The sequence below is a fragment of the Lepidochelys kempii genome, chromosome 2, assembly GCF_965140265.1.
Source record: "Lepidochelys kempii isolate rLepKem1 chromosome 2, rLepKem1.hap2, whole genome shotgun sequence".
Classification (NCBI taxonomy): Eukaryota; Metazoa; Chordata; order Testudines; family Cheloniidae; genus Lepidochelys; species Lepidochelys kempii.
The window spans coordinates 182,770,777-182,796,258 of NC_133257.1; the positions used below are offsets into that span (position 1 = coordinate 182,770,777).

Sequence of the window (25,482 nt, forward strand, 5' to 3'; positions counted from 1 at the left end):
TGCAAATATCTTTGGGAAAAAATACTTTGTAAGCCACAGGCCTGATTCTGCAAAGGCTTAAGCACATGAGTAAATTTACTCATACAAGGAATCCCCTTGGCTAAATAAATCCAGCTGGGATTTTCAGAGGAGTTTAAAGGAACCATGCATCAAACTGCCATTGAAATTCAATTCAATTTCTTAGGCTCCATTCAGAATCCCAGTTTGTGTGTCTAGTATATGAGGTAACTAATTTGAACCCCAAGGCAACTGAGGTCTTTATCATTTCTAAGAATCTTGCTAATATTTTAGTCCTATCATGTTATAAATTATGACTTTCTACTGGGGTCTTATTTCTAAGATGTATTTCTGTGGAGTGATAAACACATTATATATACTTTGTCTGCAATGTTGTTGTAGCTGTGCTGGTCACAGGATATTAAAAAGACATGGTGGGTGAGGTAATATCTTTTATTGGACCAACTTCTGTTGGTGAGAGAGATTCTGTACCTTTCAGTCAGGAGGTAATAATTATACCGCCGGTTGTTTATTAGGTTTCATTTACTTACCAATGCCAGCTTCTCCATAACCAAGAAAGGGCAGAATAGTACCTGTCCATCTCTTTCCAATGCATATATCTCTAAGACCCATGTCCATCCCCAATATATTCAATAAAAGATATTACCTCACCCACCTGGTCTCTCTTAAATATACATTATAATTCTAAAAGGCAAGTTTGCAATCTTGGGACTTTTTACTGGCACCTATCCTTGCAGCATCCGAGTGCCCCTTTTTCTGTCAGTCTCTTTTGTCATTTTTTGCTGAATTGTGTGACCTGAGTATAGAGCCTCTATAAGGAAAGGATGGATGGTCCTGTGATTAGGGCACTACCCTAGCACTTTGAAGACCTGTGTGTCAACAGATATGACAGTGCCCTGCAATAGCCTTATAGGCCTGGCTTGACATGTGTCATTGGAGGTGGGTGAGGTGTCATTTCTTGGGAGATAGGATTAGGGGAGGTAAATGTATCAGCTGGCTGGAAACAGAATGTCTGTACTAGCTAAGATAAGGGGAGAACACTCATGGAACCATTTACAATGGATAAAATAAATTCGGAATACAAATAGAAAGTTCTACATTGACGTTGTATGGAAGAGCATACTGTACGGGAATTGTTTCCTACAAAGCAACCAAGACAATCCCAAAACATAACATGCAGCGTATAGTAAATGCAATGCACTGTGTACATGTATACAAAGGTAGAGGTTTTACTGTGTAGGTCTGCATGTATGGTACATCCTATATCCACTGTGCTTGATTCTGATCAACTAAGCATAGCTTTGCTGCATGCCAAATAAAGGAATCTGAGTGACAAAATTGGAGTTGAACTGAGTTCTTGGGGACCCAAGTGGAAGGGGCTCTGGGAGGAAACCCCAACAATCCTGGGCAAACTTTATGGAATTAAGTTAAACCTTACTGAATTACATGATCACGATCCAACCGTTTCTCCATGAAGATCTCAGCTGCAACAGAACCTAATGAAACACCCTAATTCATGTGTATTTTCTTTATCATTGTGGTGACAATTTCTATGTTCCTCTCTCACATCCCTATTTCTGCTGTCCCCAACTCTTTCCCTTTGGTTGCTCTCTCTCCCCCGTTTTTTTCCTCCCCTATATGAAAAGATTTTATAGACATTGTCAGACAGGAAAAATAAATTGGTCCCATGTTCACATGAATATTTTAACATCACTGTTAACCTTTTTCCTTTCTGAATATCCTAATTGCTTTGTATGCTATTCATTTTGACCCACGCTTTCATAGTTACATAGACTATTTCGTATGCCAAGTGACGTACTTACGTTGAGTCTAACAATGTGCCATCCAGGAGCGAGGCGTTGTAGTGGTACTTCAGGTAATCCCCTTTCTTACTCAATACTGTGCAATTGGAAGGTTTGTAATGAGTAGTAATGTTGACAGAGTCCAAAGGGTTATGGAAGTCAATCACATGGATGTCAAAAACCAGTACTGCAGATCCTGGAATCTTTCCTAAATCGTAAGCAATCATATAAGGAGAAACAAACGGCATCTACGCAGGTACATACTGACCTCATACTTCACGCAGTGAGAATATATAAAATGTTGTGTCTTCTACTGAGTGATTTTGTTCTTGGTTTCAGTTTACATTTCTCAGGATTAAAGCACTGATTCACCTCTGCACACAACAACACAGATACAAGATGCTTCCAATGAAAGACACTTAAAATGTACAGGATACCAATCAAAATGTACTATATTAGCAGTCAGTTCAAGAATTAAGGAAAACATTTCCATAATTCAAAGTTTCAAAACTATGCACTCTACTTTGCGTTTTTAATAGCTCAGTGAAGTTGGAAGTTTACATTTTCTGTGACCAACTTAGCCACTTGATTGGTACCTCACCTACCAAGTCACTATTAAAGCAGCAAAACTGTATCAGAACATCAACACTTCCACCACGCACGGGCAACTGAATAGCAGCAGAAAAAGGGTTAAACTGCTTGAAAAATCTTAACAAGTATGTGCTTTTTCTCACACCCAAAGTATTGCGTGATTGTGTTACCAACAGCGATAGATGCATCCACAGCCACCAATAGGTTTCTTTGCTATAAATCTAATTCCCAATTAGCACAGTGGAATGTAGTCACAAAAATGAAACATTTCATAAAAAGTTATTAATGGAAAATAATGTTTTATGTACTGGGAAAAGCTTCTTAAAACACAAGCACACAGCTGCGATTGACTAGAGAAACCGACATATCACACTCTAGCAATACCCTTCCTAGAGGCGAGTGAGTTTTCACAAAGGAATTTTAATTGTATGTTATACATACACACATCCTTTGTTGTTACATGCATCCACTGTTTACAGCGGCGGCTTAGTTGTCCACAAATTTGTGGCTGTGGAAGCAATTGGGAAGAAAACTTAACACAGAGAAATCCTTTAGCAGACACAGTTTATTAAGATCTACAGGAAACACGCTCTCACTGCAGAGTTTATAAACTTGCAGACTTCTGGCCCCCTAGTAGCCCATTTGTCTGAACCATAGATTATCCAAATAATTTTCATGTCCCCACCTACAGCCAGACAAATGAGACTGTGTATAATTATATCTAGCTAACTAAAATCATTTTGAAAACTCTGGGCCTAATTCTGCCACTTTTACGCCCTTTGACTACTATATTAATATACACACACCTTTTGAATACCAAAAGAAAGGGATAAACACTTCAGAGATTAGCTAGTTTTAATTGCTGTGAAGAACAAAGGAAGCAATACTTCCTACGAAAGACTGTACTGAAATAAAAACTGAGCTCACCTCTTCCTTCTTCTCCATATCCAAGATGAGGTGGAATTATTATTCTTCTCTTTTCCCCAGTGCATACCCCAAGCAAACCTTCATCCATCCCTGCGATCACATAACCTTTCCCAATGTAGGTGTCATATGTATGGTTCCGGGAATAGCTATAGAAAATATTTTGTTTTAGTGACACCATTATCAGTATCAGCAATTTTGTAACTTACCTAGTACTATAGCAAACTTACACGTGTGTGTATGTTTCCTCTTCCCACTTTGTGACTGTAGTCTTTTAAATTGTTGTGTAACTTTAGCATTCTATTTAAACCAGTTAATTCCAGATACATGACTGTTCTAGTGCTGCAGCGGCACAAAGCAGCTATTGTGTAGCAGTGAATCTGGCCCATAATGTTTAGACAGTCAAAGGTGCATATTTTGCTTATCTATGATGCATAAACAGATATTGAGGAACCCTGGCTGTGGAACGTTTTTGCAACAACATCTCTGCAGGATACAAAAAGTTAATATTAAAAGTCAAGAATTACCTCCCTAGATTTCTCTCCTTATGTATATAAAATTGAATGAAATTAAATTTTAATAAAAGTAACAGTTTTCTCCCCCTCAGTTCAAGCACTGCTTTAATCAGTTTTTATAAATAAGGTACTGGATTCATTTTCACCAGACATCCCTCATACTGTCTTATTTTGTAACAGCAATGAATAACTACTGTTAGAATAAATTGGTATCTGGGTGACTGCCACCTGAATCATCTACTAGAGGAATGGAGAGATGAATAAGTTCCAACAGGTTATATCCCTCCCTCCTAAACTATTGGCCAAGCATCAAAAGGCCAATCCCAAGCATTTGGACCAACATCTGTTACTAAAGAGAACAAATCTACCATAAAAGATGCTACTGCAGGCTGCACCTCTTGGAGGCCAAGTGCACGCACAGCCCAAGGGAGGAAGTGCAGAAGTGGTGTTAAGCCACCATAATGGCCCTGGGATGCTAGATGACAGTGCAGCCCCTGGTGTAATTTAGGCAACCCTGGCTGAGTTGCCTGTGAGTAGCCCTACAACTTAGAATTGCCCAGAATGGAGATAATTACTACAGCCCCACTCCTAACACACATCTCCTACCCCCAGCTTCACTCCTGACACATTCCCTCTGCCAGTGGAAAAAGTCCCCCCAGCTGGCTCCTTTTGGATGATTAATTACACGTTAGATATTGTCCTTACTTGTAACTTCTGCAGGAAATTAGAGGAGTGGCATTGTAAGAATGCATGCCATTTTAATGAATAACTTTAATGAATAACTAATGTTTGTCAGCTCTAATATGATGTACAATTATTCAGACGCACAGGGTTACACAACATCTCTCAATATTTAGTCACAATAACCAAGATATAAATGTGAAGGAAATTTTCAAAAACTGAGTTACTACAGAAAAGATGAGACATCAGTTTACACTTTTATAAGAGGATAAAAATTTTGACAGGTAACACTGTTCCTATGCTATGCTTAAACTCTACAGTGTACTCCAGTGCAGAATATGCAACTCAGGGCTTTGGCATTCTATTTGCACCTCTGTCACTAATTATGACTCAATCTCTCTGTATCTCAGTTCACCTATTGTAAAGTGGATATCCTATAATTCTATTAATATCTCCCCCTGGGGAAGATAAATTAATACTATGTTTAGAAAGCACTTTGAGATCAGATTACAGAAGCCATAGAAGCATAAAGTAGTATTGCTCTATTTATTCTACAATGGTTTCATTGCAATTTTTAGCTGTTTGTGCCAGGTTTAAAATAAAAAACTTGAGAACATAAGAACAGCCATACTGGGTCAGACCAAAGGTCCATCTAGCCCAGTATCCTGTCTTCCGACAGTGGCCAATGCCAGGTGCACCAGAGGGAATGAACAGAACAGGTAATCATCAAGTGGATCCATCCCGTCACCCATTCCCAGCTGGGAAACAGAGGCTAGGGACACCATTCCTGACAATCCTGGCTAATAGCCATTGATGGACCTATCCTCCAAGAACTTATCTAGTTCCTTTTGGAACCCTGTTATAGTCTTGGCCTTCACAACATCCTCTGGCAAGGAGTTCCAAGGGTTGACTGTGCGCTGTGTGAAAAAATAGAATCATAGAATATCAGGGTTGGAAGGGACCTCAGGAGGTCATCTAGTCCAACCCCCTGCTCAAAGCAGGACCAATCCCCAATTAAATCATCCCAGCCAGGGCTTTGTCAAGCCTGACCTTAAATACTTCCTTGTGTTTGTTTTAAACCTGCTGCCTATTATTTTCCATTTGGTGACCCCTAGTTCTTGTATGAGGAGGAGTAAATAATTCTTCCTTATTTACTTTCTCCACGCCAGTCATGATTTTATATACTTCTATCATATCCCCCCTTAGTCATCTCTTCTCGAAGATGAAGAGTCCCAGTCTTACTAATCTCTCCTCATATGGCAGCCATTCATTTTTGTTGCCCCTGAACCTTTTCCAAGTCCAATGTATCTTTTTTTGAGATGGGGCGAACACAACTGCACAACAGTATTCAAGATGTGATTGTACCATGGATTTATATAGAGGCAATATGATATTTTCTGTCTTATTATCTATCCCTTTCTTAGTGATTCCCAACATTCTGTTGGCTTTTTTGACTGCCGCTGCACATTGAGTGGATGTTTTCAGAGAACTATCCATAATGGCTTCAAGATCTCCTTCTTGAGTGGTAACAGCTAATTTTGACCCCATCATTTTATATGTATAGTTGGGATTATGTTTTCCAATGTGTATTACTTTGCATTTATCAACATTGAATTTCATCTGCCTTCTTTCATCCTCTTGATAAGAGCTTAACCTTGCACACATTTTTCACCATATGGCTTTATAAATTGTAGTGTTCCCAGACACAGAGACTCATCTTATTAATTATAAACTGACCCATATTTATGTCCTTTTTTTTTTTTAATCACAGAGATTTGTTATTGATTTTAGTATTTTTTAAAGGAGGGAAGTAGGATGCTCTTGTGGTTAAGGCGAAGGACTAGGACTAAGAGATGTGGGTTCAATTCCAGGCTCTGCCAAAGACTTCTCATGTAATCTTGAGCAGATCACTTAATCTCTGTGCCTCAGTTCTCCAACTGTAAAATGGGGATATTTCTTTTCTTCCACCCTTTGTCAGTCTTCTCCGTTTAGAGTGTAAGCTCTTTGAGGCAAGGACTGTCTTCTACTATGTGTATACTGTGCACCTAGTCCAGTGGGGCCCTAACCTCAGGTGGTTTCTTAAGCAATACTGCAATACAAAGCATTAACAACAACTCTTAATCCCACTGACACACTCAAAGTTTTGAATTACTTCTGATAAGGAGATACACCCTCCCCCTTCCCAACTACCACCTGAAATCCACAGGTCCCAGACGCTTTACAAATGGATAGGAAATGGGAAGAACTGCAGAGTATTCCTACTCACTAAGATTGCTTATGACAATGTTATAAGAAGCCATACACACACACACACACACACACAGAGTATACTGTACACATATAAACTGGAAGTAATAATAATTAGTTCTTATATACTGCTTTTAATCACCAGAGCTGAAGGTGCTTTACAATGGAGGCCAGTATTATCATCATTTTACAAAAGGAAAAACTGAGGCACAGCGAAGGAAAGTGATTTGCCCAAGGTCACCCAGCAGGCCAGACCCAGTAATAGAACCCAGGTCTCCTGAGTCCCAGTCCAGCACTCTCTCCATATAATGTCTAGTAGTTTGGTTACCTGGAATCAAACAATGTGCCATCCAGCAGTGTGCCATTATAGTGATATCTGAGAAAGTCCCCTGTCTGGCTTTTTCGCTCACAGGATTCAGGCACTTGTTGGTTCTCAACAGTGATGCCATCTTTTGGGTTATGAAGATCCAGCAGAGCCACATCAAAAACCAGAGAAGCCTGACCAGGAATCTCTTTACCTACATGAGATGGGAAAGAAGCAATTAAGTCAGAGCAATAGTTCTAGAAAGAATTCAACTTTTTGATCAATCTATTTCATTATGTTTTTATTTATATTTTGTTTTCACATCCCAGATAGCAGATTTGGCTATTAGGACAATGAATTAAAAAAAAAAAAAAAAAAGTTTACTGCAGAATTATGGCCCCCCCGTCACACAGCCAAATCTGCTTTCAGTCATCCATCCAATGTTCCATCAGGGGGTGAGGTTATCCTCTAATTCTTTGAATTCCGTTAATTTATTTATTCTAGGTATATTTATACTGAGCCCATTGTGATAACACCCAGTCATCCAAAATACTGGTCTCTCCAATTAAAGATGACAGAAGTCTATGTACAGTGTATGCATCTGACCAGGATTTCTGAATTAGTGAGCATTTCCACCATACTTTTGAGGGTGTGTAAATATAAATATAAAATAACAAATGGGATAGAGAAGATATACGGGAACTTCTGTTCTCCCTGTCCCATAAGACAAGGACAAGTCCTGCCTTGAGTGCAGGGGACTGGACTAGATAACCTCTCAAGGTCCCTTCCAGTTCTACGATTCTAAGAGGTCATTCGAAATTAAAAGCAGCAAATTCAACATTGATAAAAGGAATTACTTATTCACACAATGCATAATTAGGCTGTGGAACTCACTGTCACAGGAATTCATTGAAGTCAAGCAAGTTTCAAAGAGAGATTGGATAGTTATATGGATAATAAGAATATCCAGAGTTATAATTCATGATGATAAAATCGAGGAAGGGATATTAAACCTCACTGTTCAGCGCTAGAGCCAATTTCTAACTATTCAGGATCAGGGTGAGACTTAATGTGGGGGACATTAATGTGGGGGACAGGTGCCCCATATCTGCCTTCTACAGCATTTTTGCCTCTTTCTTTGAAGTATCTAGTACTGTTCACTGCCAGAGACCGGATGGATAAGGAAGACCTTAGGTCTGATCCAGGATGGAAATTCCAGAACTGATCTGGGATATATTGTGAAGTAACACAGACAACTCTTTACCATCAATGATGGGCATGGATTCACAAACACTGGCTCAGATATGTGTGAGTGGAGCCCAGGAAACAGCCTACCTATGGACTGCTAATTAGTGAGACTAGCAACAAGAAATAAACAGAAACTGGGAACTCTAAGATGACTTTCCATTTATTAAGAGAAGTCAAATTGCTGTGGAAGTTGTCAAGAAGAAATAAGGAAGCCCCTGACTTCCAGTTTAAAAAGCACATGGAATTTATTCTTCATAGAAAAAATTACCTGTGAAGAAATTAAACTTCAGCATGTGTGTTATATATTACAATTAAGTCAATGCTAAGCACTCATCTGTCAATAAACCAGCCTATTTATGAAAGAGAAAAATACCTGTACTTTGCTGATAAGCCACATCCTGAATTACTTTTCTAAAAATATTTTCCATCCATATATAATTTGAAATAATGGTGCTTTCACAATGCCAACTATGTAATGCAAAGATCTGTGTTAGAAAACGGAGAGTTTGGGGTTGGAAGAGGGGCTGCTTTTACCATCTCCTTCTTCTCCATATGCTAGGTAAGGAGGTATTGTGATGATGCGCTTTTCTCCTACACACATTCCCAGGAGTCCCTTGTCCATACCAGGAATCAGCCATCCAATTCCCACATATGTGTCGTAAGTTCTCATCCGATTGTGGCTAAAAATTAAAACAAAGAATTAAGAAGAAAAAGCTAATATCAGAGTCAATCAAAAAAATAAGGAAAATTAATAACCAAAAGTCACACATACAAGCATCACAATGAGTCACTAGAGCTCTTCGCATTTGGCACAAGGAATACAATTTACAACCTTCTGTTCCAAAAACACAGGCATCTACAACTTGAGCTAATGGAGACATTCTGGGTAACATTTTCCAAGTGCCTAAATGATTTAGAATGGGGTGGACAAACTTTTTGGCCCGAGGGCCACATCTGGGTATGGAAATGGAAATTGTATGGCAGGCCATGAATGCTCATGAAATTGGGGGTTGGAGTGCAGGAGGGGGAGGGCTCCAGCTGGGGGTATGGTCTCTGGGGTAGGGCTGGAGATTAGAGGGTGGGGGTATAGGAGGATGCTCCGGGCTGGGACCAAGGGGTTCAGAGAGCGGGAGGGGGATCAGGGCTGAGGCAGGAGGTTGGGGCGCAGGAGGGGGTCAGGGGTTCAGGCTCCAAGAGGCGCTTACCTCAAGCAACTCCTAGAAGCAGTGGCATGTCCCCCCTCCAGCTCCTACGCAGAGTCGCAGCCAGGCAGCTTGGTACGCTGCCCAATCCACAGGCACCGCCCCTGCAGCTCCCATTGGCTGTGGTTCCAATGGGCACTGCAGGGGCAGCACTTGGGGTGGGGGCAGCACGCGGAGCCCCCTGGCTGCCCCTATGCATAGGAGCTGGAGGGGGGATATGCTGCTGCTTCTGGGCGCTGCTTGAGGCCACGGCATGCATAGAACGGAGCAAGCCCCCTGCTGGAGCGCCGGAGCGGGGCAAGCCCAGGACCCTGCTCCCTGGCGGGAGCTCAAGGACCATATTAAAACATCTGAAGGGCTGGATGTGGCCTCCGGGTCGTAGTCTACCCACCCCTGATTTAGAAGCTTCAGTTCTTTTTCAGAAGTGATTTAGAAGATTAATCTCAGAGTCAGATTTAGGAGTTTAAGTGCCTCATTGAGTTTTCTGTATAGGATTTAGACACCTGTGAATATTTTACCCTCTGTTACATTTCAGCATTGGTAGTACAAGCCTTTAGAAGGGAAGAATCTCACACACACACACTCACACACACACTTGAGCAACTCTGACATTTGATCCTATAAAGAATGCTGGTACATACACATACAAGCAAGTGCACTAGAAAACACTAAAAACAGCTTTGGTGGAAGCCTTAAATTTACTAATCAAACAATTTATGAATAGCCTAGATTTTGTAAGACATTAGCAGCACAAAATTTCTTTCAGTTTTTCTGTGAAATAGGTTTGGCTCTTGAAAGCGTAGGATTAATTGCACTGGCTAGACCCTGCCTGGCAGTCACTGCAAAAGCTTCACACAAAGTTCTGCCAATATTCCAGGCAATCCTCTGTTGGAAAGCAACACACATTGGAAGGCTTCCCAAAAGAGTAGTTAAAAACCAGAAGACCTTGATCAGGCTAACCCCATTTTTAAAGTTCCAAATAACTAACCTAAAAGAAGACAAAAGTTACTGACAAAATATTACTAACTTTAAAACATAATCCTCCCAATGCCCACCCACAACAACTTCCATTCCTGCCATGGTCTCCAATTCTCACTCAGCATAATGTCCCAACATGAACTCTGACTATTATTAAAATAATACCCTCCATGAAACCCTAGTGAAGTACGCAGGCTCCCTGCCTGCTGAGGAATTTTAGAAATGGAGATGATACTTTATTTTCCTTAACAACCCTGTACAGTTTTGTACATAAAACTAGCACCACATACAAATATCAATATTAAAATTGTTACAAAACCTATTCATTTATTTTATTATAGAATAATGTCGTCATGGGGCGCAAAAGGGAAAGAAGCTGCCTAATGTGCATGGAGTAATAGGATATCACTTTTACTGGTTTAAGACAGTACTACATTCATATAATCCCCTAGAAACAGATGTGTATAACTCTTATGAAGCCAAGCTACTTCAACAGACTTGCAAACTCCTCTCTTTTATTTGGGCATAAGCTTTCGTGGGCTAAAACCCACTTCATCAGATGTTGCATCTGATGAAGTATGTTTTAGCCCATGAAACCTTATGCCCAAATAAATTTCTTAGTCTCTAAGGTGCCACAAGGACTCCTCATTGTTTTTGATACAGACTAACACGGCTACCACTCTGAATCCTCCTCTTTGTTTCACAGCGTAGTAATTAACATCAGTTATATTATGCACTTGGGAAAAAAAGGAAAAAGCCTCCTTTAAGTAGCCCAGAACAGATGTATTTAAAAAATCCACAGAAAATTATTAACTCCTTACCTTGAGTCAAACAGAGTCCCATCCAAGAAAGTTCCATTGTAATGGTATCTTACAAAGTCAGACACCTGGATTGTCCGAGTACATTTTTCAGGCTTCAAATAAGTTTGAATTTGAACCTCATCTTCAGAATTCCAGAGATCTATCAGAAGTACATCAAAATGAAGCACTGCATCTGGGGGGATTACACCAGCTGCAAACAAAAAAAAAGTTCAAATTATTATCATGCTACCCTTTCACAGGGTACCAAACGAATATAAAATCATCTAACTTTACCTGGGCCACTGAGAGCATCACACGTCTGCCACCCACAAAGAAGTTTTCAAAAAAAGGTAACCAACAATAGCTTTATATTTATTTACAATCTTATACCTTTATACTTTATAACTTCATATATTTACTAACTGGCTGTAATTATACCTCCAGGATAACACAGCAGCGAACAAAATTAAATCTTTGGTAAAGACCCAATCCAGAATGTTGCTGAGCTCCTCAACCCCCTATGAACTCTGCTAGAATTCTGCCTTTGCTACAGACGAAGGAACTTAACACTTTATAAGATCAAGTAACTATTTGATACTCAGAATATTCTCCTCCATTTGGGACTTGAAAATTTTACACATGAGCAGTGAGTAAGAAGCTTTCCTTGGGGAAACTGGGGGCTTACTTATAAAATTACACAGTCAACTTGAAATCTAGTCAGTTAAAAAAAAAAATTAAAAACGTTAAGTCACTTCAGGTAGTAACAGTGGCTCTAAGTCTTCAGCCAATTTGTGATTTTTCAACAATTTCTTTTTTCCATTTAAATCACAGGATTGGAAGGGACCTCAATAGGTCATCTAGTCCAGTCCCCTGCACTTATGGCATGACTCAGTATTATCTAGACCGGGGTGGCCAATCTGAGGCTGAGAAGGAGCCAGAATTTACCAATGTACATTGCCAAAGAGCCACAGTAATATGTCAGCAGCCCCTCATCAGCTCCCCCACCCCGCTCCCAGCACCTCCCACCCACCGGCAGCTTCACCGATCAGCGCCTCCCCCTCCCTCCTCGATCAGCTGTTTCGTGGCATACAGGAAGCTCTCGGGGATCGGGGGGAAGGAGTGAGGGCACGGCAGGCTCAGGGGAGGGGGCGGGAAGGGGTGGAGTGGGGATAGGGCCTGTGGCAGAGCCAGGGGTTGAGCAGTGAGCACCCACCGGCACATTGGAAAGTTGGCACCTGTAGCTCCAGCCCCGGAGTCAGTGCCAATACCAGGAGCCGCATATTAACTTCTGAAGGGCCACATGTGGCTCTGGAGCCACAGGTTGGCCACCCCGACTTAGACCATCCCTGACAGGTGTTCGCATAATGTTCTCCTCTCTCCTGTTTTGTGTGAAAAACCACACAGGGAGAAACTGACTATATATGTAATGTTGTCAAATATGCTAATCAAGCAATCTCAAAAAATAGAGAAAAATATTTTGGCCCTGATCCTGCAAGTTCTTATGCATCTGAGTGCTCCCACTGAAGTCAAAGGGAATGTTTACATGCTTAAAAATTAAACACATGCTTAACTGATTGCAGGATCAAAGCCGCTCTCTTTAATATTTTCGAGTTATGGTAAACAAAGGTGTTACTTGTAAAAATAGTACATAAAAACAAAATTCACGTAAAAGTTTGATTTTTAAGCTGAATCCTCATTTTTACAATAATTCTAGCCTTTATGGTTGTCGATACAACTTTCCACACAAATATGACCCAGGAATAAGCTGATGCAGTGTTGTCTGTGTCTAGTAAAGTATGCAGAGTGAAGTTGCCTTATTACCATAGCACTGGCCCTGGACTTCACTGGTGAAGCCCCTGTATTTTAATTCTTTAACACTGAATGGCAGGTATCTGAAAATCGCCCTCTCACCCACCCAAAAAACATCAAATCATGTGCAGTTTTTACAATTCTTTCTTATAACCTCAGATTTTATCAATTTAATTAAATCTCCTACATTCTATGCAACCAAATTATTTATAACCATATTGCTGTACTTACAAACTCCTTCACTCCCATAGGCAAGCTTGGGTGGAATTTTCACAAAACGTCTCTCGTTCACACACATTCCAACCAGAGCTTTATCCATCCCCGCAATAAGCTGGCCTTTTCCCACAAACGCATCAAATGTGGAACCCCTGTCATAGCTAACGAGAGGGACAGAGAGAAAGAAAAACATAAATGGGTTATTTACAAACTGCTCTGTGTCCATCTCTTGTCCTAGTTTACATTTATCTTGTTCCGAGCTCACCCAGTTAGAACTTTACACACACCTGCTATGGAAAAAAGGTCTATACAAATGCAAGCATCTCCTAAACTTCACTCCTTCATTTGACCCCGATGCAATCTCAGCCTGTTATCCCTCACACATGCTTCCATGTATTTTCCTCTGAATTCATCTGATGAAGTGAGCTGTAGCTCACGAAAGCTCATGCTCAAATAAATGTGTTAGTCTCTAAGGTGCCACAATTACTCCTTTTCTTTTTGTGGATACAGACGAACATGGCTGCTACTCTGAAACCTGAATTAAGAAGCAAATTAAACACTTTTTAAAAAGCAAGTAAAATGTTCCACATAATATACTTTTTGTTCATTTATTTTGACAAGAGTAGTTTAATTTTATAACACTTCAAAAAATACTGTTAAGTGCAATGTATGTAATATATTGTGTAAAATAATGAAGCCTTAGTAACATGAAATTTCATTGTTACTATGATATCTTTCCCGAGAAATGGGGGGACACTATTTTTGGTGCTAATTGTAGGATGTGCTACATAGCTAATTTTTTCTCCTCCACACCCATTTCTTTGATATTAAGACTTAGACGAACATCAAAAATTTACAGATTTGCTTTATACAGCAAGCTTGCCAGTTCCAAGAATGTGACATATACTGGGAACTTATCTTCCAGTGGGATGATGTAGGAATGTTTGGGGTAAATTTGATTTATAATAAAGTTTTCCATAAAATGGTCACAGCTGCACTGTAAATATGAGGCTCCCCGCAACAGTATAAGCCTGGGCGGCAAAAGCTTAACCACATTAAATTCAATACCAAGTACTTGCTTTGATGTAGTAATTCAGCTCAGTTTATTTGAATGAATAAATGTTGCACTTATTTTTGTTTAACGGAAAATGGGCACACACAAACATGACAGGAAGGCAGTGAAGTCTCTGAAACATTCCCCATCTGCGTTGCTCCCCTGCCACTGCAAAGCCTTTATGTTGTCTTCAGGCCATTTTCTTCAGATAACAAGAGCATTAAACAAAAAAAAAGTTGATATGTCCTCCTTTCTGCCTGCAAGCAGCAGTCTCAAAACCAGCCAGGAGGTGGATATTGCTATAGTCAGGGCTCTACTTTCAAGAGTTTGCATAACATCACTTCCACAACACACTGAGGCTCCTAATAGTCCCAGGCCTAGAATTCCTAAACCGCTTGTAAATTCGATCTCCCTGTTGACTCCACCATTTCGCAGCAGCCAATAACTTTTCTTAGAGCAGACATTACTTGATACACATCATTTGCTTTCTACTGAACAATATTTCGCAGAAACTTCTAGAGAACTTATGCTGGAAAACACAATTTAAACAAGCTCCTAGCAAATGCTGTTGTTATATCTACAAGCACCCAATTAATAAGATTTTAAATTTATACGTTAAAGATTCTAAGTGAGAAATTAATACTTGTCATATTTTATCAATTGGGGAATGTATGACTGATTACGTCAAGGATCAATTTAAAATAGTAAAATACATACAAATATTATGCATTCAAAACAGATCCACAGTATCTTTTTAAAAAAAAAATGTTTCGACAGTGGAACTGAGCAAAACTATACTAGACCAGAACAGATCTGCATGACTAATTTTACTGACAGCTTCCGCAGATGGCATTTGTTTTATTTCTTCAATATTCTATAGTTAAAGACAGACCTAAATCTCCAAATTATTTACAGGGGCATGGAAATAAGCACACATATTTGAAGAAGAAACAAAATGACATGAATTCTGTTTTTAAAACATAGATGGAATGTAACAGTTACTTCTGCAATACATTTTACAAGTCTTTATAAACGTGATTTGTAGCAAGGAGACATAACTTGGAAAGAGCTGTACAGTAAAAGCTTCCAAGTTTCATGAAAGTTTTCATCACTGAAGCAGAAAGCTAAATAAAACTGACAATTACCCATCATAGAAGCCTGCCTCTATTTAGGCTACAGAGGTCTTTTATAAAGCAATTTCAAATCAATACCTGAATATAGTTGCTCTGATTTCATTAATGTAGTCTTCTCTTTCACCTTTAATTTAAAAAACTAGCTAGCAGCTATAAGAATCATAATAGAAACTTGGTAATAAATAAATCGTAAGTATATATTTGATTCAATCAATCTTTAATTCCTATACAGTAAGCATGAGCACCAAAAGGTATTACGAAAAACCTTAAAAAATAGGTCTTCAAATAATCTACTCAACAATAAAAAAAACTCTTCAATTTCTAGAATTGCTAACTTGATGGAATGCCAGATTTTTATGTTTAAAATTACTCTAAAACTATAAATTAGTAAATCGCAAAAATGTAAGCCACAATCTACCATCTAGAGCAAAACAACAGACAAATAGACCCAATTAATTTCTACATTTATTTCTGTCATATATATATTCCTACATGGATTGTTGCTTTTCATCAATATTGCTTACTAGTTATTAAAATGGCACCCACAGGACCTAGACAGGTTTGGGGCTCTATTGTGCTGGGGATTTATAAACACACGGGGCATGTCTATGATTCAAGCTGGGGGTGTGATTACCAGCCTAAGGCAACATGCCTGCAAGAGCTCTGATGAAGTTAGCACACTAAAAACTGAGCGTAGGGATAGCAGCGGGAGGGGCTAGCTGCCCTGAGTACATGCCTAGAGTGTGTCTGATGGGTGTGTATTTGGGATGGATAGCCCCTTCTGCTTCACATTTCACAGGCGCTTCCTCAGTCATAACCAGAAATAATTGGAAACCATTAAAAATATATGTTTTATACAGTTTATATACATACAATAGTCCCATATTTCCATGTAGCTCTCACACCTTTGTGCAGTGCAAAAAGACTTATTACTTCATATGACCCAGGGGATTGCAGGGGGGCGGGTAAATGAACCAAAACTACTGCCTCATCCAAGGCAATCCTGGAGCCCCAACCCACTCCCATCTGGAAACCACCTTCTCCAAAACCCCCGCACTCTCCCTAGAGCTCGCCGAACACCTACCTTTTATCAGAGAGAGAAAAAAAGTATGTTATACGGGATAGAAACCCTCACTCTTCAGAGCATAAACCTGACCAAGCTGAGAGAACAATGAGGAGGCCGGTGGCACCTTGAAGACTAATAGATTTATTTGGGCATAAGCTTTTGTGGATTAAAAAAACCCACTTCTTCAGGCAGCGAGAAAGAGAAACTCTTAGAGGGCGCTTATTCCATAATTGCCCACTATGGGGATTGCTTCTTGCACCTCTCTCCAAAGCATCTGATACCAGCCACTGCCAGAGACAGGATACTGGACTAGATGGACATTGGGTTTGTTTCGGTCCGGGAATTCCTGGGGTCTCAAGGGCCCCACTTCAACCCCACACAAAAAAAATACAACCCACCTGATCTCCTTCCCCCACATATCTCCCCGCACCCCCAAAACAACCCAGCCCCCCTCCCCAACCGCTAGCACCCCCAGCATAACCCACCCCAGCCCCCTCTGAAAACGCCTAAGGGCCACTCCCCTCCCGGACCCCGCCCCATCTACTGCTGACCTCCCACACCCCAAACGCCCCGTGGGCAGCCCCTTCTCCCTGCGGCCCCCACCCCAGGCTCCTGTCCCGGCAGCCCCAGGCGGTACCTGGAATCGAACTTGCTGCCGTCGGGGAAGGTGCCGAGATAGTGGTAGCGCACGAAGTCCCCGCTGCGCACCGTGCGCGCGCACTGCTCCGGCACGAAGCTGCGCTCGATGTGCACATCCTGCCCGTCCCAGGGCTGTTCCCCGGCCGGCACCGGCGGAGCCTGGCACGCCACCCAGCTCACCAGCAGGGCGGGCAGCAGCAGCGAGCAGCAGCGGCGCCGCCTCGGCAGCATCCCCAAGCCCGCCATGCAGCAAGAGGGGAGAGAAGGGAGGACGGAGAGAGTGTGTGTGTGGGGGGGGGGGGTGAATCCGAGGGGCCCTGCGAGCGATTCCCGGCCTCCAAGCGCCGTGCGGCCTCTCCTACGGCTGCTGTAAAATTTGCAAACGTGGTGGATGAAAAAAAAAAAAAAAAATCCCAGCCTCCTACCTCCAAGAGGGAGGAGACAGCAGCCGAGGGGGGTTGAGGGGGGTGCCCGGGCGGAGTGGTCGGTGCACCGCTGCTGTTGCTACTGGGTAGCTGGGTTCTGTACTAGGCGCCTCGCTCCCGCCCAAGTTCTTTTTGTTACATATGGTTCCTAAGTTTCTCTGCTCTCCTGAAAACAGGCCAGAATCCAGGCCTCAAAGTCCAGGGGGAAAGGGAGGGAGGGAGAAGAGGCATCACAGCACATCCCCAGAACCCTTCACAAGGAAAGGCTGGGTGCACATGGTGCTACGTGGCGTTGATTCTGAGTTCAGTGGAGTGTTGCTCTCCCCACCTCATGTGCCTTTGCTTCTTTCAGGCTTTAGATCAAGGGTTTGGTTTGGTTTAATTCCTCCAACGTACACTTTTAACTACTATGTTGAACAAGTGATCACAACCTTCATTTGTCTCCATTTCTTTACAAATGTATTCATGCATATTTAGTTCTTGCATCCTTAAAAAAACAGGTTTCAGAGTAACAGCCATGTTAGTCTGTATTCGCAAAAAGAAAAGGAGTACTTGTGGCACCTTAGAGACCAATTAGTCTCTAAGGTGCCACAAGTACTCCTTTTCTTAAAAAAACAAAAATTATTAAATAATATTTTCACTTAAACTGACCCCCAAAAGTACACTGCAATATTTTTCATAGTAACTTACCGCTTGAATACTGCTTTTCAACTTCAGATTCCATTGCAAACACTAGCTAATCCTTGGAACATTCCTTTGAGCTCGGTAAATGTTACAGTCCCCAGTGTTTTAAACAGCTGTGGAGATTGAGGTAGAGAGATTAAATGATTTGACAAAGGCCATAGCAGTATGTGTCAAAGCTGGAATCAGAATTAAGGCCAGATATAAGAACATAACAGACATACTGGGTCAGACCAAAGATCCACCTAGCCCAGTATCCTGTCTTCCAATAGTGGCCAATGCCAGGTGTCACCCATTTCCAGCATCTGGCAAACAGAGGCTAGGGACACCATCCCTGCCCATCCTGGCTAATAGCCATTGAAGGGCCTATCTTCCATTAATTTATCTAGTTCTTTCTTTAACCCTGTTATTGTCCTGGCCTTCACAACATCCTCTGGCAAAGAGTTCCACAGACATTGTGCATTGTGTGAAGAAATACTTCCTTTTGTTTGTTTTAAACCTGCTGCCTATTAATTTCATTTGGTGACCCCTAGTTCTTGTGTTATGAGAAGGAGTAAACACTTGCTTATTTACTTTACACTCTGATTCTGCAAACACTTATGCACATGCTTAACTTTATGCATTGTTGGTAGTCAATGGAATGACTCATATTGGTAAAGTTGAACATGTTCATTTGTGTTTGCAGAATTGGGGCCTTTGTCTGCAGAAAACGTTGATAGACCTATTATTCCACACACACACACAAAGAGAAAGCAAGGCAGATAATCCCTTTTACTTGACTAACCATCAATTTCTAACATGAGCTTTCTGGCTAGAATAGGTACCTACTTGAGGTACAGTATCACTTTTCAATGCTACTTATTTGGTAAAAAGAAAAGGAGTACTTGTGGCACCTTAGAGACTAACCAATTTATTTGAGCATAAGCTTTTGTGAGCTACAGCTCACTTTATTTGGTGTTCACTGATCATACGTTTCATTATTGATCGTTACGGTAGGACCAAGGCCTAGTCCTGCAACTTAAACTTGTGCCAAAGCAGAGACCCATGCAAATCAGTGGGGCTTGGTGCACAGGCAGAAGACTGTCCATGTGCATTGTAAATTGTAGAATCAGGGTCTATGGGCCCAAATCCTCATTCTTTGTGCACCCAAAACTCCCACTGACTCCACTGTAAGGTCAATTTTCCAATTCACCATTTTGTTTTGCCTGAGTTGTAGTTTGCCCTCTATATTGTTACCCCTTCTTGTTTGCCACTTGGCGCCCTTTCTGTTCAAGATGGAACAGTGTCATGTGATCAGTGTTTTCAAAGTTTGGGTCGCGACCCACTACTAGGTCATGGCATGTAAGGCCCTGGGTCAGCTTTCTCAGCACCCAGGGATCCTAGCAGCTCTGGTCAGCACTGCCAACCGTGATGTTGAAAGTCCCGTTGACGGTGCTGCCCAGCTAAGGCAGGCTAATGCCTACCTGCTCCGACACTGTGCTGTGTCCTGGAAGTGGCCAGCAGTGGGTCCGGCTTCTCGGCGGGGGGGCCACAGGGCTCCGCACGCTGTCCCGAGCACTGGCTCCACACTCCCATTGGCCAGTTCCCAGCCAATGGGAGCTGGGGGGGAGGGGCAATGCCTGCAGGTGAGAGCTGCACAGAGTTGCTTGTACGCCTCCGCCTAGGAGCTGGACCTGCTGCTGGCCATTTCATGGGTGCAGCGCAGTCCACAATGCCAGGACAGGCAGGAAGCCTGCCTCTGCACCTTGGCTGCACTGCTGACCGGGAGCCGCCGGAGGTAAGTCTGCGCCCCAACCCTGTGCCCCAATCCCCTGCCCCAGCCCTGATCCCCCCCCAAAACCTGGAACCCCTTCCTGCACCCCAAACCCCTCATCCCTAACCCCCCCAGTGCCTACACCCCCAGCCCAGAGCCCTGACCCCCTCCCGCACTCCAACCCATGCCCCAGCCCTGAGCTTCCCCCAAACCCAGAGCCCCTCTTGCACCCCAAACTTCTCATCCGCGGCCCCATCCCAGAGCCCTGACCCCCTTCCGCACCCCAACCCCTAGCCCAGAGCCCCTTCTCACACTCTGAACACCTCATTCATGGCCCCACCCCACAGCCCTCAACCCAATCCTCTGCCCCAGCTCTGAGCCCCTTCCACACCCCAAACCCCTCATCCCCAGCTCCATTGGGTTGCGGCCATCAACAATTTTCTTCAACTGGGTCCCCAGAAAAAAAAATGGAAAACCACTGACCTATGTAATCTGCCCAGAGATAAGACTCTATATAAGGATTGTGCGCACAGGGCTGTCCGCCCCAGTGGCAGCCCAGTGCCTATTGTGTCCTAGCCAAGACTATGAGTCAATAAAAGAAGATCTGTTTACCCATTGTTCCTGATCCCGTCGTGTTGTCGTTCCTGGTCCCATGCGTTGTTCCTGTGTACTTGTCTCCTGGCGTTCCCTGTGGTTTTGTCATGCTCCCAAACCTGTGTGTAGTCCTTGTTCCGTAGGAGCATCAGATATGGTGATGTATTGATCGTCCTGATTTATTTTTATACCTACCTGTGTTATTTTGAGGTCGTTGGCTTCAAGCCAATCTGTGGGGTTAACAGCTGAGTGCTTTTGTTATATGTTTATACTTGTTTGTTGTTGGTTGTGGGGTTCTGTTTAATAAATACCTGTTTGTACTTTATACCTACCTTCCTAGTATTCTTAAAGTGTTGATCACCCCTGGTGACAGATACGGGAGGGCGAATGGATCTGTAGTGTGTATGTGTGTGGAGGGGGACGTTGTGGTTAAATCCTTATCTCCTTTTGGTAATACCCTGTACTGGGTTAACACCATCATTTCAGCTACAGAAGTGAAACAAACATTAAATGCTTTAAAGATACTGCACAACTGTACAACATTTTTGAGGGTATTGACATAGTGCTCGGAAACAAGAGCTGCCAATCAATCAAACCTGAGAAACTGTCCTCGACTGAAGTGTCAATAGAGGAGATTTTGAAATAAATTGCTAAATTAAACAGAGTAAGTCCCCAAAACCAAATGGTATTCATGCAAGAATTCTGAAAAATCTCAAATATGAAATTGCAGAACTACTAACTATACTATGTATCACTTAAATCAGCCTCAGTACCAGATGACTGGAGGATAGCTAATTTAACGCTGATTTTTTTAAAAAGGCTCCAGAGGCAATCCTGGCAATCACAGGCCAGTAAGCCTAACTTCAGTATCAGGAAAATTGGTTAAAACTATAATACACAACAGAATTATCAGACACATAGATGAACACCATTTGTTGGGGAAGAGTCAACATAGCTTTTGTAAAGAGAAATCATGCCTCACCAATCTATTAGAATTCTTTAAGGGGGTCAACAACCATGTGGACAAGGATGATCCAGTGGTTATAGTGTACGTGGACTTTCAGAAAGCCTTTGACAAGGTCCCTCACCAAACTAAGCAGTCCTGGAATAAGAGGGAAGGTCCTCTCCTCGATCAGTAACTGGTTAAAAGACAAGAAACAAAGGGTAGGAATAAATGGTCAGTTTTCACAATGGAGAAAGATAAATAGCGGGGTCTCCCCAGGATCTGTACTGGGACCAGTGCTGTTCAACATATTCATAAATGATCTGGAAAAAGGAGTAAACAGTAAGGAGGCAAAGTTTGCAGACAATAACAAATTACTCAAGATAGTTAAGTCCAAAGCAGACTATGAAGGGTTACAAAGGGACCTCACAAAACTGGGTTGACGGGTCAACTAAATAGCAGATGAAATGAAAAGTTGATAAATGCAGAAGTAATGCACATTGGAAAACATAATCCCAACTATCCATACAAAATGATGGGGTCTAAACTAGTTATCACTCAAGAAAGAGATCTTGGAGTCACTGTGGATAGTTCTCTGAAAACATCTGTTCAATGTGCAGTGGCAGTCAAAAAAAGCTTACAACACTGGGAACCATGAGATAATAAGACAGTAAATATAATAATGCCACTATATAAATCCATGGTACGTACAGTTCTGGAAAACTGTGCAGTTCTGGTCACTCCGTCTCAAAAAAGATGTATCAGAATTGGAAAAGGCAAAGAGAAGGGAAAACATGACTGGGGTATGGAACAGCTTCCATATGAGGAGAGATTAAAAAGACTGGGACTGGTCAGCTTGGAAAAGAGATGATTAAAGGGGGATATGATAGAGATCCATACAGTCATGAATGGTGTAGAAAGTGAATAGGAAGTGTTATTTACCCCTTGTGACAGGGCGGGACTCACCACCTTGGCACCTCCTGCTGGCCGTGCTGGGAATTAGCTCTTGGTTGCCGGTGCGCCTTCCTCTAGTGGTATCTCACCGCCGTCACTTCTGCTCCACCTCTAAGACCCGCGTCACTCCCTGGACCGTGGCGTTCTCTTCTGGTGTTGGATCATATTAAAGAAGTTCTGTATTAAAATCACAAATGAGTTTGATTCCCCATAGTTTAAATTCCAGGGTATCACTAATTAAGAGGTCTCTTGATCTCTTATTTTTACTGTTTCTCTCCCTCTCCGTGTGAAACTTGCAAGCTGCTAATTGTGTTAGTACATCCTAAAACAGAGTCTGTTCTCAAAGCAATACTTTGTAACAACTAGTCACACACAGAGAGACTCAAAGCGATACTTTGTAGCAACAGCACACAGAGACTCCCCGCCCTTTTGTTGTATTTATCTCACTTTGTTAACATTTGTGATTAAAATAGAGATAGAGGATGTATGTGGATGGATGGTTGGTATGGATAATAACTGAATGATCAGGGAGGTGCCAGCCTAAGAATCCCGTGTCCATCGGCTGAAGAAGGCGTTGTGTGGAAACAACCAGAGGACCCCCGGAGGGCAGACTGGAATCCACCCAACAGCCTCAAGGATGAGAGAACCAAAGAACAAGATAACATCTGGCAGCACAGAGCCATCAGGAATGTGCCATCTGCTGATTGTTTCAGCAACAGCATGATGAATCAATTCCCATAGACTGGCATAGGAATAAATTCCTATAAAAATGGACACTAGAAAGTGAGAACTTTGGGGTCTGATTCTGCAAACCAACTTCCAGGAGCATCAGATGAGCATCTGACAAGGCCCTGCTCCCTCCTTATGTCCAGGCCACCTGGCCAGTGGCTCAGCATAAGCAACTCTAAGGCTGGTAACTATGATAACAACCTTGCAGAACCTCTGTGTGTGTGTGTATGAAAGAATGTGTGAATAAATATGAAACTGAATGGAACGTTATAGCCATAACTAACTGCTTACTATGATTCTTTCTGTATTCACAATAAATGTGGCATTTTGCCTTTTCCCCTTTAATAAGATCCTGCTGGTTTTTATTTTATTGGTATAACACTGGGCACACACCTCCGGCTGTGCCCCACTCCACTTTCTCCCCCCATTGGGGGAACTAGCGGTCCATCCACTTGTCACTATGGCCTACTGCAGCCTTCGGTCTAGCCCCTCACCTCAAGGTATAAACTGCAGTCCGAATACTGGTCACCTGTGGCAAGTGGGAGGAAAGGAAGCTACTCTGGGTCCCAAACCAAGGACCCTATAGCCAGCGGCCACGTACTGCCACTCCTCCAACTCCTACCACCTATATCCCTTGGCCACTTCCCCGTAGCCCTAGCACCTTCCCAGCCCTTTGTATCAGGGGCCTCAGTCTAGCAATCCTCAGGCTGGAGCTCCCTATTGCTCCCCTGACCCTGCCCAGCACTGCTCTACCTAAGGTACTCCTCTAAGGCAGCCAGTCCTTCTATCTTGCACTCCAGGGAGAGACTGACTGCTCTGTTGAGCAGCCCTTCTTATAGGGCCCTCCCTGGCCCTGACTAGCTCCAACAAATCTTCTCCTGATTGGCTCTCTACAAGCCCTCCTCCCACTGGTTGGGTTTTGCACAGCCTCCCTGAGGACTGCTTTAACCCTCCGTCTACCTGTGTGGGGCAGCTGCCCCATCACACCCCTTCACAAGAACCAGGGGTCAACCAATGAAATGAATAAGCAGCAGGTTTAAAACAAAAGGAAGTACTTCTTCACACAACGCACAGTCAACCTGTTGAACTCTTTGCCAGGGGATGTTGTGAAGGCCAAAATTATAACTGGGTTCAAAAAAGAATTAGAAAAGTTCATGGTCAGGAACCCAACCCAATTCACTGGATGTCCCTGAGCCACTGACTGCCAGGTGCTGGGATTGACACTCTGTTCTATTTATTTCCTCTGAAGCACCTGCCATTGGACACTGTCAAAGGACAGGATAATGAGCTAGATACACCATTGGTCTGACCCAGTATGGCCGTTGTTAGGGTCTAATCGATAAAGAGCACGGGGCAGCTGTTTGAATATTGCCATATTTGTGGTCACAAATCACAACCTGCTTGCAACAACAATCCCATCCAGTGTGTGGTATCAACCTCACCAGCAACACCACCACATCTCACTGGCAGATTGCTGAAGTCGCAAACCAAACTCAGCAACCAAAAATGGGACCAATCACAAAGCATAAAATCAGGATTACAAAATATGACAATCATCATCAATTAAAAATCCTTTACAAAAAGAGATGATCTATTAAGATAAGGAAAAATACCAAAGAAAGAGAAAATATGCATCAGATATTATTTGTTGTGCAGTAGCACCCAAAGGGGGTAATCAGGTTGTAGACCCTATTGTGCTAGCAGTGGTGAAGTCAAAAGGATCTGCATACCCACAAATCTTGGCCATTGTATTTTTTTTAATTAGAATTTTTGTCCCTCCTTTGGCCCAGATACTCAAAGGTGTTTAGGCTCTTAATTTCCAACAGAAACACACTTGCAGTGGAAATTAGGATCCTAAATGCCTTTCAGCATCAGGGCCCTAGTATTTGCTTCACACCTGCTCAATTCTGTGCCTATCTTTTTTTCTTTCACTCTCTTCATAACGGAATGCAATAATCTTTAACTTTGAATTGAACGTTTGAAGCCATGATGTTCAAGTTAGTTAGACTTAGGCAAAAGGATTATTGCACACTCACCACTATTTAGTAGTGCCTGGGAATATGCAATAAAAAAAAGTCTCCAGTCCTCTCTCTTCTGATTTTGGGTGATTTAAAATTCTGTATTTACTCCATCTCTAGAGCCCTGCATGGATACAAAATTTGTATCCACAGCCAAT

At 42.3% G+C, this 25,482-nt stretch overlaps 1 protein-coding gene across 14 annotated transcripts in view; it reads right to left on the reverse strand.

Moving 5' to 3' along the window:
- Window positions 1-25,482, reverse strand: part of FKBP9 (FKBP prolyl isomerase 9) — a 58,240-nt gene that overhangs the window by 13,017 nt on the left and 19,741 nt on the right. For 5 of the 14 annotated variants that reach the window (XM_073332944.1, XM_073332946.1, XM_073332943.1 and 2 more), the window contains 10 exons: window positions 22,566-22,727; window positions 21,013-21,819; window positions 18,343-18,449; window positions 17,226-18,139; window positions 13,351-13,496; window positions 11,332-11,521; window positions 8,865-9,010; window positions 7,107-7,296; window positions 3,339-3,484; window positions 1,842-2,028 (listed from right to left, as the gene is read on the reverse strand). In XM_073332944.1, the coding sequence (XP_073189045.1) occupies window positions 1,842-2,028; window positions 3,339-3,484; window positions 7,107-7,296; window positions 8,865-9,010; window positions 11,332-11,521; window positions 13,351-13,496; window positions 17,226-17,473 (1,253 nt within the window). In that variant the 5' untranslated portion in view covers window positions 17,474-18,139; window positions 18,343-18,449; window positions 21,013-21,819; window positions 22,566-22,727. Of the gene's footprint in view, window positions 1-1,841; window positions 2,029-3,338; window positions 3,485-7,106; window positions 7,297-8,864; window positions 9,011-11,331; window positions 11,522-13,350; window positions 13,497-13,622; window positions 13,814-17,225; window positions 18,140-18,342; window positions 18,450-19,796; window positions 19,960-20,698; window positions 20,911-21,012; window positions 21,820-22,565; window positions 22,755-25,482 lie in introns of those variants that run through there. The other 9 variants (XM_073332940.1, XM_073332942.1, XM_073332939.1 and 6 more) reach the window with 9 other exon arrangements.